Source organism: Calliopsis andreniformis, chromosome 5 (genome assembly GCF_051401765.1).
Source record: "Calliopsis andreniformis isolate RMS-2024a chromosome 5, iyCalAndr_principal, whole genome shotgun sequence".
NCBI lineage: Eukaryota > Metazoa > Arthropoda > Insecta > Hymenoptera > Andrenidae > Calliopsis > Calliopsis andreniformis.
The window spans coordinates 1,494,488-1,508,692 of NC_135066.1; the positions used below are offsets into that span (position 1 = coordinate 1,494,488).

Consider the following 14,205-nt stretch of genomic DNA (forward strand, 5'->3'; position numbering starts at 1 on the left):
AAGGTGAGGAGGCTGCTCTGGCCCGGTCTCTCTCTCCCTGCCGCGCTCTTGCGCTCTTGCGCTCTCGCTCTCTCTCACGGTCGCAGGGGCCGTGTGTTCGCAGCGCCACGGCACGGAGTTTCTCCTCGTCGTCGTCGGCCCCGGCGAGTCTTCGGGTTCGTTGTTTGGAATGAGTAAACGCCGTGGAATTCGACGCTCCGAGCGGCAACCGGCGCGCACAGCCCGGGCCTGGGCTTTCAGCCTGCAGACAGGTGTAGCGCCAGCACCTGCTGCCTCTGTTCCGCGACCGACTCTCTCGATCCGCTCGAGAACCGTTGTCGAGCCTTTTCGAGCGTCCTTGCGCCGTTCAACGGCTGCGTCGACTATCCTTGCCAATGCTTTTTGCTGAGGGGTGCTGAGACACTTGGGGATGCTCCCAAAATAGGTAAATAGAGGTGATCTTGGAGTCTCAGGTGTGGGTAGTCTTCCTTTTTTGATGGCAACTTTTTTTCAAATCGTTCGTGGTACATTCGGTGGTAAGGTGATGAGGGTTGTAGGTTTGTACGTACTTTTATGGAACTCTGGTGTTCGATAAAAAGAATTTAGAAACAAGAATAGACTCATGTGTAATCTATTTTCTAATTTATTGACTGCGGTAATACTCGTGAAACTTTGTACGTTTCTTAGAAAATGTACACCAGCTACTTCTCAAGGTATAGAAAATTCCCTCATTGTTAGTATACCTCAACCACCCATTCTTGTGTAGCATCGTTTATTATTAATAACGTATCATTTATTCCTCTTTCTTTATTCATTCGCGTTTGATAAGCTCTGTGAATAACAGTAGCTCTATTATATCCCAGAAATGCTACCTTCTGAGTAATCTAAGTAAATAATTACTAGATGCTTAAGGAAAAATACTCTCACGGAACTCAGCTGAAATCCAGTAGCCACTACATCTACGCTAGCAGACCCTAGTTTTAGATACACCTCGGACGTTTGATTACGAAAACCTCACGGCGTCTCCCGTGACGAAAAAAAAGACCAACGGCGTTTCGTAACAGCGGACGCGTCATCCTCGCTTCACGGAAGAACTCGCTTTGCCCAAAGTAACCCGACGCACGTGTTGCCTCTGTTCGAACATGCTCCGGTACCTCGATAAGGATACCTCTGTTATCTATCTCTTAATTAAGTTCAAAGGACTACAGCCCTCTGAAAGCTTTGAATGGTGGTGAATGGCGATCGATGAACATTCGTTTCATTGATCGCGCGCAGGGACGCGGATCGAGCGCCTCGCGGTGCCGCGAGGAGGTCCGAGGAGGACGCGGGAAAAAATAGGGCCCGAACCGAGCCATAGTTCGTCAGAGGCACCTACCTTTCCCGATCGGTCGAACCGGTTCGCCTTTACGACGAAACCAACAGCCGCCTCGCGAGTCGTGGCCGGTGACGCACCGTCGTCGTCGTTCGAGGCTTGTCCACTGTTCGAGCCTGTCCACTGCGTATCCCCGATAACAGTCGACGATAATCCACGTGCGACTGCATGGAACTTCACCACTGTCCTGCCCGTCGAATTACGGTTCGAGGTGCACTGTCCTCGAGCGCGTGGAGCGGAAGGACGCGGATGAAACAGGGGGAAAAGAGAAAGCAGATGGAGTGAACGAGAGAGAGAGAGAGAGAGAGAGAGAGAAGAGAGAGAGAGAGAGGTGGGGGGAGGGGAAAGAGAGAGAGTGTGTGCGGGGAAAAGAGAGAAGATAAAAAGAAAAAGGGCAGAAAAGGGCTGTCCTCGATTACGGAGAACGAGGAAGTGATATGGCTCAGGAGAACGCTGGCACGCGGGTGCGACGTCCCCCGTGCCTGACTCGTTTCGTCAACATTTCCGGTGTCGGTCTATAGCACGATAGAGGCCGGAAGTAAACACGATGCTGACCGTGTGATCGACCGAGCGTGCTCGATAGATCCGTTCACGGCGGCCGACGAGCTGAGACTGAGCGGCACACTCTCTTCGTCCTCGCGGAACACGAACGGGCCGGCGATCGCGAGCGAGATCCACGAGTACTATAGCGACGCGAGGCCACGGCCCGGAGGGGAACTCTGCGTTGTGTGCGAGCCATCGGAGGAGGACTTGCGGAGGTACTCGCGCGAGCGCGCGCCCCGCGACAGGTACGTACTCTGTACGCTGCTATCGCAGACAATTCTTCTTCATTTCAGACCCAATCTCAACACTTCCAAATTCTCTGGAGGAACCGCGATCATTCCTGCGAGTCGAGTTCAGCGTTTGGGTTTTCGAGACAGTTTTAAGGATTTGGCGGGAACTACGTTTGAATTTGGAGTTGACTTTATAAGGTTGAACAATTGCAGAATATGATACATACGCGAGAGATACTGTAAAGAGAGCGTAACTGGTAGTTACTATGTGAGCTACCCCATGGATTGCAACGCTCAAAGATTTTAAGTACTTTAGGTGCTTTAGCGATAAGTTTTATTTAACTTCTTTTCAAAGTTAATTTAGAATAAATAAAAGTATATTCGAGTGACTATGAGTAATCACTCATTAGGAAACATTTCATGTATTATTTATGCAATTCCTGCGTCACAGGTGCAATAAGGCCGAAGACCCTGACCATCGATCATTTTCTTTAACTTCAAAGCCCGAAGACTCTACAAAATTCCACAAATTACTTTCATTGAAAGTTGCAAACAAGATTGTCAGCTTTTGTATTCAGAAATACAGAATGATAAAATGCGGATTATTACGTGACAGGTTCTATCGCCCTAGATTACCAGCTCTATTATAATCTAGACTGATAGGCAAAAAATACATAATTTCCATAGTGATGAGGAATTCTCCATAACGCTGTTTTAAGAGCAATATCACTTATCTAAAATTACAGATGATTACCTGCAACTCATTGGTGATAAGCATTAATTAAACCGTCCATTACATCACAGGACTAAACCCAGTCTTATCGATGACAGGGGGAATCTCGCACTTTTTTTTCGCTTCAGCTCGACACTCAATGTTGTACGGCACTGTGAATCGAGGCATGTGTGTGCATCGATATATGCACGAATGCAGTCACGTACACGTGGAGACACGTACACGTGACTGAGAGCCAGCCAATGAGTCACCTCTCGTTACTTACACGCACGCGCGCACTCAGTCTGCCACGGGCTTCCTCTTTTTTTTCGGGAGGATCGATGACGAATTTTCCATTGATAAGAGCTATATCGCGAAAACGAACGCGTAAGGTGGTCGACCGCTTAATCGCCTTAACTTTCAGAGATGTTAACCCCATCGAACGTTAACAATTGTTTCACTAAAGAAACTAAACAAACATCAATTTTTTTCTATGATACGTTAAGTATTTTTAAATAATACAGACCAGGTTATCTCGTTCTTTTTCTAGTCCAGAATGAACAAGTGACTGGCTACGTACAAACGAATCTCATCCACGAGTCGAGTGAAAGAGATTGTTAGGATTTATCGCGCGAGTTCTGGAAGACACAAGAATCTTCCGCGCTAGGAAACTTGAACGCCAGAATTAGCGACGAATCGATGGTGTTTCACCTGTCGACAAGTTTCTCGGTGAAAGTTCACAAATTCCTGAAACCGGCGACGCATTTCCGATTAAGTTTTACCTTAAGTAGCTGCAGTTGTCAAGCAACCGGTATCATGCCACTAACACTTCGATAAGAAGTCTCTTTTCTCGAGATTCCCAGGGATTTTCAGCATGAGTATAAATAATTCATCATATGAGTGATATTTCGTTGCTGGAAATTTCTGATTCTTCGACATCTTTTTTAATACCGATACACTGCGCAACCATGAATTTTATCACATTCCTTAAGACGATGTTATGATTACTTAAAGAACTGGTACTTAATTCTTCTACTTGTGAAATCATCATTTTTTATGGAAGAAATTTCCAAGTATCAGGCAACTGGTTTGCTTCCGTTTCCAAGCTTTCATGAATCGAATATTGTTCTGAATTGCTAGTTGGCGAGGGTCTTGCTTTAAAAATTGTTTCATTCGGTGAACTTACGAGGGAAACGACTTCGTTGAATCACAAACCAATAATGCGCAGACGTGAATTGTTTTTTCAGGTGAACGTATGCAGAAGGGTACCTTTGATTCATCGATAATTCTGTTTACGTACTCATGTTATTTGTTTAAGTATCTTTTTGCTTTTCTCACGATTTCTTACTTCTTACCACCTCACTTGATTAAATGCATACAATTATTGCAGCAAACAAACTAGTCCTAAAATTTTTTATATTCTGTTCGTGAACTTTTATTACACACAAGGTCAGATTTATATAAATCTTTGCCCACACGTCAAGCTATAATATTTTCTTGTCGTCACCCTATATTTATCACTAGATCTTATATAATTTATTGCAGTGGAATATTATTAGAGCAACGAACAGGACATTTCGCGGCACAGAAATACTGAGAATTTCTTTAAAAATATCCGAGACGACTTTCGATGCAAGCCTTCTTTTCGCACCCACATATAAAGTCTGTCTACGTTGAATAAATTATAGTTATATCTACTGACCAATCTAAATTTCTCTACACTCAATTGGATGTCAAAAATAAAACGGAAAACATTAAACGAGAGAAAAGTATATAAAATAATACGATATCAAATGGATCAAATTTATTGGCTACTCGATTTACCGTTTCGAGTACCGAATCTGATCTGTTTTTTCAGATAGGCCTTCGAGCTATCGATCAATGAGATTTATTTTTCTCCCTAGTATCACTGTTAATCGATGCACTCATAAATTTTCGATTAATCCAACGGATTAGATAAGATTGTCGGTATCGGATATATTTTTACGATAAATTTCTCTAATATGACCAGTCTAAGTACATGAAAAGTATAAGAAAAGATTCATACGAAAATAACGCTATGGAAGAGAACAAAAACAGAAGCAGAGTGGATACGGTACGAGAATTCGTAAATCGTGATGTCGTCCAAGAGCACTCTAAATGCATACAACTTAAAGGTTTCTATTTTCGTCGTCTCATTAAATAAATATGAGTGTACACGGTGACACCATGTAAACGATTTATCGACTGTGCCCTATCGCTGGGTAACTATCGACTACCGAATGCATTATGGATTCAGAATATAAAGTCTTGTGCGCCGCTGCGAAGCTCGAAAAATTGTGTGGAGGGACTTCGGAGATAACAAAAACAGAATTACATACACAAGATATAAGATTGTTAATCCCTCAATTAAACACGTTGTAGCACTGTATATAGTAGAAAACAAGAGGATACTGTTAAAAATATTCACTAAAAGGAAACAGAATCTTTAGTAAAATGTAAACAGAGTTATCGTAAAGAAATGCGTCTCACGGAATTTAGAGACCACGAGTTAAGGAGATACAGTGGATCTGCATGCGAAACTGCACGCACGCCAGTGAAGTTAGCGGCACATAATAACTCGCGAAATAATCAAGAAAAGCGGAAGAAATAAACATGCGTGACGTAACATATATTTATTAGCAGGTTTCTTAATAATAATTACGTTCCTAAAGATTGCATTCTCATCACTTATTTGCCCTTCAGTCTCCTCAAAAACAAAAACAATTGTTTACAAATAAAAATAACAACTATTGCTCTCAATTTAAAAAAAAAAGAAAAAAAGTTAGTACTTTTCCATTTTTTTAATTTAATCTCTTTTCTCTTTCTGCTCTCCTTGACATCTTATTTCCCCATTCGAATGTTGTCGAAAGACATTTTTACATTAGTGCGCAAATCAGCAAGCTGGTTCGCGTGTGCGCGAGCGCGTGGTCATCTACTCCGCGCGCGCGCCAAAGATAGAGTCTGACATCATACACAGAAGCATCACTCGGGTCGAACGAGCGATAAACATGCTTGCACGATGCCTTCACACGCGGAAGGTTTACGTTCCCTGTTAGAACTGTCTCAATTGACATGTTCCAATGCACCCGTCGATGCGGCGAGGCAACACGCGCGAAATCTCCACCAAAACAGCGAAAAACTCATGCAAACATAGAGTCGAAGAAGAAGAGACGAAAGTATGCGCGTTAATTTGCTTAAATTGCCACTTTCTGAGAAGTTACGCGAACGAGGTGCAAATTGCTATTAGTTGTGGAATCTTTTTATAGAAAGCTCATTAATTTCAAACTGTTAAACATAATATTGGATATAGTTAGTGATAGATGACTCATAAAGAAGTGGAAGCGATAAGATTTGTAGGGTCTCAAGTTATCGCGTCGGAGCAGCAGTTGATCGAAAATGAGAAAAGAGAACAACATGAACTGAGATTTTCTCAATTCTACAAATCTCGGCTGCAGTCTCCAGCATATCAAGCGATCACGATTTGCACAGGCTCAGATGCTTAAGGTTTATGGTAGCTCGTAACACACGGCGCTATAGTGATAACGCACGGTATACAGACGTGCGTCTGCGTGTAAACATACGTTTTCGCGCCTACCAACCTCACGTCATCAACCGATTCAGATAAAAAACAGAGGTAAGAAGCGATGGAAAGAAGAAATGCCAGGGGATAATCGTTGCGTTTTCCTGGAAGGATGTGTCCGTCAATTGTGTAATTGGATTTATAAATCTTATCATCTTGTATCACTAAATTTTACTACACTGACTTACTACACTATTTACTACACTACGATACTTTAATCCTGAGAATATATTTCTGACTGGAAATCAGAGAGACTCGAAACTGTGCTCAATTCTTCATCAAAAGTAAACATATTTGAGGAAATTAATCCTCTCAATCACAAAAAAAATCAGGCACTTCTGCTCTCTTTTTCCTCCATAAATTCCTCAGTGATTAAGAAACCTGTCTCGCTCGAATCATCGCAGAATATTACAAAATACATGTACAACAGGGACTCCAGTTACACTTAATTGCTTCATCTCATCGCGCCGAAAAGGAAACGAGCTTGAGGCCTGCGAAACGTCGCGAAATTTAGTAATCGATGTTTCCTCGAATTTCGAATCCCCCTCAAAGGTAGACCAGTCATCGATACGTGAAAAAGACAGCGGAATGCCGCGCGTTCACAAGTAGCAGGCAGGATAGAAAGTGGTTCTCGAACTGGAGTGGCGTCACACACAACTTGACTCACCGATTCTGCGTTGTGCCGTGGCTTGACTTACTTACCCAACACAGCCGACCACGGTATTTATATTTATGCTGTTGACCAGGCCCGTTCGTATACTATTTCCGCGGTAATTACGTATTCGAGCCGCGTCCAAGTTTCATTACGATCAAGCGCCGTCGATCGACAATTTGCAGATACGGGCCAACCGATTCGGTCGCGGGAACGATATCGATCTACGCCTGTGGCCTGATACAATAATTCTGGAATCGATCGCTCGATTCGCGAGGCTTCTCGCCTTATCGAGAAATTTCGACGATCTATTGACTGGTTTCAATAGGACAAGCAGACTGAATTCAAATTGAAGTGGGAGATTCGTGAATTACATTTGGAGTCTACTAATCTGAGAGCGGGGATGTCCCGGATTGGAAGGGACTAGAAATTGAATGACGATCGATAGTTTGTACGTAATTTTACTGAATGACATTATCGATGAACTGATATCCGTCGATTGCGAAATATTACTGCCATCTGAATTATCATCAAAAGGAAAAAGAAACTCCAGCGAATTGGTATGAGTCATAATTTTGCGCGACGTTATGCTTGCATTTGAAGAACCTGAGCCTACCGATGCGGCAAAAATCGTGCAAGGACACTACCAATAAGACACTTCTCTTTGCTAAAACAATAACACGTCTGAAGCTATCCTATCAATCTACCTTACATCGATTATCTATTGATCAAACCAACTCGAAACCTACTTTTTCAAATAAAAAATAAAAATATCCTCATCTCTGCAAAACACTTGGAGTCTAACAATTATAACTGTGCAAATAGAATCTGTCTCGAGTAAACAGACAACTGTTATGAGTTGTTCGGAGATGCTTTATCGCGAAACAAATAGGAATGCAATGACACAATACGTTGTGAAGAGAAAAGAAACTGGAGGAGAGATAAGAACTGACTTACCGATCGGCGCGAATTTGAATCTCTTGATTCTCGGCAGAGTGGCAGTAGTGCAGGCGCGCGTCAAGGCTGGCATGTTGCTTTCTCTGTCCAGCAAGGAGTTCGGTCGCGAAACAGTAGACGATGATGCTTCCAGTTCTGGGACAGCGGCTCGTTTGACAGCTCTTTCCTCGGTGCCAGTCACCTCTACGGCTAATGAACGCATCCTCCGTTTATGCGTGTAATCACGTCACGTGTTTTGTATGGTGTGTGTGTGTCATTAAGCCGTGACAGGGAATCGCGCGTCGATTGCGAAATTATGCGCGATACTGTGACGTGACGCGCCCTGCACAGGTGGCGGGACTTCGTTACATATTATTTAGATATGTCAATATGGAAGAATTTTTTGTATGAATCAGTTTTAGATGATACATGAAATGACGTGAAATAGAGATGGTAGACTTTAAGAGTGAAGTATGCTTTGTTATTGTTTCGATACCGTGTGTAATAAAGCTGTAGTACTATTATTATTGCTGTCATTTATTTAATTGAGATGTCACTCTTCGACCTTCTTTCAGTCACACAGTTTTAGGAGTTCACTATTGTTTCTCCATACTAAGTACTTTTGAATTCAGTTCTAAATTCTTTACATGTGTCACTAATTATGAAAGTGGTCTCATTAGGAAATCTAAACAAGTTGAATTTATCACTCGTTTTGTAATGGAAATTAAAGCAATACCAAATATGTGATAAATTCAATTTTTTTAGATTTTTTACTTGAACTACTTACAGAGAATTATCGGTACACATATTTAATGTAGAACTCCTCCTTAAGTCGCTAAATATATTTTGGACTTCCTAATCGTCTAGATTTTGTCTACACAGCAGGATGTATCAGAAAGAAAGAATGTGCTGGCTTACCAACTTCCGCGGGCAAACACAGCAACCCGTTTCCTTATTCGCCGATCGAGCGTAACTTGGTTGAATGGAACGAAAACGAAAGCTTTCCAGCGGGTATTTTCGGCGAGGGAATGACCTCGAGACGGGATCGACTCGATGCAAAGTTAGATCGACACTGACGCTGCACTCCCGCGTGAGAAGCAGATGTTCCAGCCGAACAATGAAACGTGCGCGCGCTTAGCTAAGTTTTCGTCTTCGTGATTAGTAATCTCTACTCAGGTATCGCGGCACAATTAGTCACTGCCCACGCGGTATATTCCGACAGATTATTCATCGCATGACACAGTGTTAAACGTCTACGTTTGTACACAGTTTTGTCTATAGCGATAGCGATTAGTGTTACAGTTCCTTGATCCCGAGATTGACATCATCCTGTGACTCTACACTATGTTTTCAAGACTTCTAGACAGCTACGTCAACTGGTTGTAAGCTATTCAACACGAGCATTAGGTATCCAATTTATATAAAAATCGATGACTGATGAATGACATGTTTCTGAATCAGTGGCGCAACACCTAAGTGGACTGAGACAGTATCTTGCTTTCTACTGGTTCATTAACATTTCAATCCCCGATTAAACTCTGTAAAATAGTCACTTTATCAATCCCTTAATCCTATCCTTCAAATCTTCATAAAACTAGTTAAATAGTTGGCAACCTAGCTTAAAACTCACCCTACCAACCCCTCAATCTCTCCTTTCACTGTTTTCCAAACCTCAAGAAAGGTACTAACTATCAGCTGACAAAGTGTTAAGTATCTCAAAGTCCAAAACGAGGGAAACACTTTCTTCTGATTAAACAGTAACAGCTTAATGACACCACAGTGAGCCACATGGACCGCAGACACTAAAGGTTCGCAGAATCGAACTTACTCATCGACAGGGAGGGTCTCTTTACAGGCGTCCCGGCGAGCAACAGCCCCGACGATGGTTTACCACAATGGTTCACCGCTGACTGGGCCGCGGCGCGGCCAGCCAGGGATATCTTTGCGCTCATCCTCGCGGCGGCTGCCGATTCCTGCGATCCTGACTCACGTACCGGGAAGTCGAGCTCGGAGGTCGCGCTGGCATACCTCACCTCGTTAAATTGGACCTTCTCCTTCGTTCTCTCTTTCTCTCTTTTGCTCGCGATGCTATATCATTCGACGGTGCCAATATACGTCTTCAGGGCCTCTTTCTCTCTTCGTCGCCTCTCGAGTCTGCTGATCGAGGATCTGCAAAAGGAAAGCATGAGAATGTATTTCAGGGGGAGATCCATTTTAGGTGCGGACGTTTCATGGTGACTGAGTTTAATAGTCTCTGGTGCCCTTCCTGGACTCGAGTGTCAGTGGCCTGGAGTCTGAGGGTTCATGCCCGAGTCCTTGGGGAATAGGATTTTCGTAATTTTTTAAGGCTAGTCTCTGAATTACCCACTACAGTAATGGGTAAGGTTCGTGAATAGCTAATGGTGCAGGTTCGTGTACTCTGAATACTGTAACCACAGATCTCTACTTTACCTTGAAACTAGACTCTCCTCGAGCAAATTATGAAAAGCCATACTTAGAATATTTACCAGGAGGTCGAGATCAGGCATTCCTCAGTCACGTTTTATCCCTGAACCGCCACACGTGGGCCTCAGTCATCTTCGTGCATCTACCTCGAAAAGGGTCGAAAAGGCACTGGGAAAACAGCGGGCAGTACGAGCTGAAAACGAAAACAAATCCTCGTTATTCCAGCATCCTAAGTCACGATCGCAAATCATGCGCCGACTCACGACGTATTCCGCGAATCGTGATCCATGGCGTGCTCGCTTGTTGATGTTTACCGATTCGCGTTGGACCTGAATCACGTACCGGGAAGTCGGAAATCGGAGGCCGTGTTTAAATCACAACAGGCCTTCTACTAACGATCGACCTGGCAGCCGGTCCCCGCTCGAGAACCGCCATATTCGTCGCACTTAACCCTGGACCAGGCTTCCTGTTCAATAACCCAGCTAAAGGCCTCGAAAAAACGATAATCCCTTGGAAATAGAATCCCTTCATAATTTGTTTTTTCACGAGTTCCATCTCTAACTGGCTTAAGATTCTTTTAGCAACCACTAGTCAAGTATCTTCTTTCGACACTATAGGCTTCGCGTCTATTTCCGAGTTATACTCGGTTTATTAGATTGTTTTCTTAGCTAGTTTACGAGGGAAGCATTTCAGTAACGCTAAGTAACTGTTATTATCACTTTACTACTATTTCGGTACTTCTAGTTTATTTACTGAAGTATTTCCAACGGGATGACACACTCAGTTTTAAATATTGAAGAAGAGATTCCACAATTCATGGTCTTCAATCTGAACCCTCTGCTCCCACAGCTCCAAGGACCCCAAAAAGGCAAGTAAGAAGAAGAAATGTGTTCTTTCTGCCAGCTTGGTTCCCTAAAGAACGAGCAGTAAATCTCTTCATCGTTGCAGGCGGCCATGAGAGTGCACCAGGTCACCGCGAACAATGTCCCTATGCTCCATGGATCGCGAGAATAAGCATCGAGGACGGAAAAACACGAGGGACAGCCGGCTGGGAGCACGTTGACTCCTTTGACTCAGACGTCGGCGAGCGAGCATCGAAGGACCTTGAAGAGGGAACAGGAACTTCACGGGCTCCGCATCAAGGCGAGCCAGAATCCCTCGACTCTTTGTCCCAACTTTCTGGTGCATTAACAGTGCGCTTGTAAACTTATCTGTGACTGTTGCGTTGATTAGCCGACCAGCTACTCAAGATCCGACTAATTTTTGATCTAGCAACTCTCTACCTCTCATTCAAAGGGAAGCTTGGGACGATATTCTTCGATTCTTTCAGAATTTTTAAGGTATAGAGAGGAGCTTGAATGCTATGTGTTGTTTCTGGTAAAGAATACCGTATTAAGATGGGCTGGCTAGTACTGTGAACTGTACCTAAGACCTGGCTGACTCATTCTACGGAAGGTTAAAGTTCAACCTAGTAGCCGTGAACTCTCTTCCTGGTTGAAAGTCAGACGATCAGAATATGCTCGGTATTATGGGGCATTGTCTGGTAGCATAAAATAGTATTATCACTGTCAGGCATCTATTAACTGCAGCTTTCTTATCTGAATGAATCGATACAAAAAAACAAAAAAAGAAAATTGGATGATATATAAAGATCGTACTCTAAAACTAGTATGATTTCCCTCAGCAGAGCAATCCGGAAAAAGCGCTATATCCTTCCTCTTTCCAAGCGAATCTGTTCCTTAAAAAGATCTCAGGTTGCCTCGAACAGTGACCAAAAGTGAACGGTCTCTGAATAGAACTCGTTATCGAGATTCAAGTCTCGCGGCAAGTTAGGAAAATAGTCGCGGTGAACAGGTCCATAGCTAGTCTCCTCGCAGACGTCGGCTCGAACCGAGAGAAGGAGACATCGGGAACAAAAGGACAGAGTGACGAAGGAGCAACGCAGAAAGAGCGTAGAAATGCCGCGAGTTCTCTACGATCCCCACCCTGCTCGCGCGCGTAGTATGCCGCGTATTTAAATAGAATTCAAGCCTCAAGGAGAAAACGCAAGGCTGCGGCAAGGACTCCGGCTGTTTTATGCCTCGCGTCGGATCACTGCCACCACCAGTCTACCAGAACGGTCTGAAACGCGGCCGTCTAAACGCCTGTTTCAGTCGCGAACCTAACTCATGCATAATTGATTAGCGCTTGCCAGCTACGGGATCGAAACGCGACCATTTCACCGTCTATCTTCCGCTTCTGCTTTTATTTCATACACCAGACGTTTCCAATATTCGACTGCGCCATAAAACAGAAAAATAGAAGGGTGATAAATATTGAGTTGGTGCAGGGAAAATTACTATTTGTCAGCGTGCTATTTCCTTCTTTAAAAATGCCCATTTTTATTGGATCCTTTCAAAGAAAAAAATACCTACACCGATAGGCTCGTTTTTATCATTAGGAGATACACGAAATCTCGAATAAGGCTTGGCTGACAGAATACGCGATATTTCTCAATAGGATAATACGGTTTATCTGAGAAATGGAGCACAAAGGATTCGTCAGCGTTTAGCCTACCACTTTGTTCTATTATTGTTTCCGTCGTTATCACCGGCATCGCGGCATATTTTTATCGTTGCACAACCATATCGAACGACCGACGAGCATAATTCCAGACGAATCAATACGCGGTCCCCGGCGGAGAGGCGGCGAAGACAAAACCGTAGGAGGCCGCTATCGAGCGAGTAACGCTCGCGTAACCAGACACTGTGAGCACACCTTAAGGCTACCTTACAACGAAACGGTGCCACTACCGCATTACTAGCCTATCTACGCTGCCGCAGCCAGTTCGCCAGGCTATTACTTACCGATACTGTTATTACTGCGTCACCGACGCGGACTCTCGCCTCGCGTTACACGATTTACAAGCCTTAATGAACAATACCTGGAATCCTGGCTGGAATCGATACCAGTTAACGATTCGGAACATCCCTAACGATTGACCTTACGTTTTCTGTCGTGACACGCTACGGTGTGAGACGCAGATTTGATCAAAAAATACGATCGCAACTTTTTCTGAATTTTTGGGTCGAGGTCAAAGGTAAAACTTTCAAGATTGTTCTGAGCTGGATAATGCTTTGAAAAATCTAAAGAAGACCTTTAACGAATAGAGACCTCAGGTGGTAGTACTCGAACAATTAATACGAAAAGATCAGGGCACCCTCAGTGTATAGTCTACTCAGGGAACTACTTAATCCTAGCGCAGGAATACAGTCGTTAGAGTAAGCAGTTAGAGCGACGATAAATCTGTCTGTTTGCGAACATGAAGCTACTATTATGCATGGCCCACGCTTTTCGAGGGGCGAAATTTCACGATTGATGGGTTAAAATGGAACGCGTATCTGTGGCCCGCATCTGAGGCCCATGATACGAGTTACTAACACGTTTGAATATAATGGAAATACAGCCTTGCTTTATTCCCAGGTTTAAAGTAGATTTTTACGAATAAAACGTGCACTGATTTTTATTTGAAAACAAATTCCCAATACAATGAATTATGCATATGATTAAGTCATGTCGTATGCTCATCGATACGTGCTTCGTTCATGCTCGATTAAGTAGATAGCTTTCGTTAGAAATTATTGATGAGCAAGCGTAGGGTAGTTTCAAGGGATTTGCGTTCAGCGAAGTGGATTTCTGACTCTCGTATGTTTCATTATGATGAGGAAAGTGGGATTTATCGTCTCTGGGGATGGC

At 43.5% G+C, this 14,205-nt stretch overlaps 1 protein-coding gene across 2 annotated transcripts in view; it reads right to left on the reverse strand.

Annotated features, from left to right (window-relative positions):
- LOC143179912 (dual specificity protein phosphatase 10) overlaps positions 1-14,205 on the reverse strand; it is a 58,952-nt gene that overhangs the window by 41,762 nt on the left and 2,985 nt on the right. Inside the window, exons 2-4 of one of the 2 annotated variants that reach the window (XM_076379348.1) lie at positions 10,533-10,663; positions 9,854-10,194; positions 8,047-8,235 (exon numbers count right to left, since the gene is read on the reverse strand). In XM_076379348.1, coding sequence (XP_076235463.1) covers positions 8,047-8,235; positions 9,854-9,977 — 313 coding nt within the window. In that variant the 5' untranslated portion in view covers positions 9,978-10,194; positions 10,533-10,663. Of the gene's footprint in view, positions 1-1,354; positions 1,484-8,046; positions 8,236-9,853; positions 10,195-10,532; positions 10,664-14,205 lie in introns of those variants that run through there. The other variant, XM_076379350.1, reaches the window with a different exon arrangement.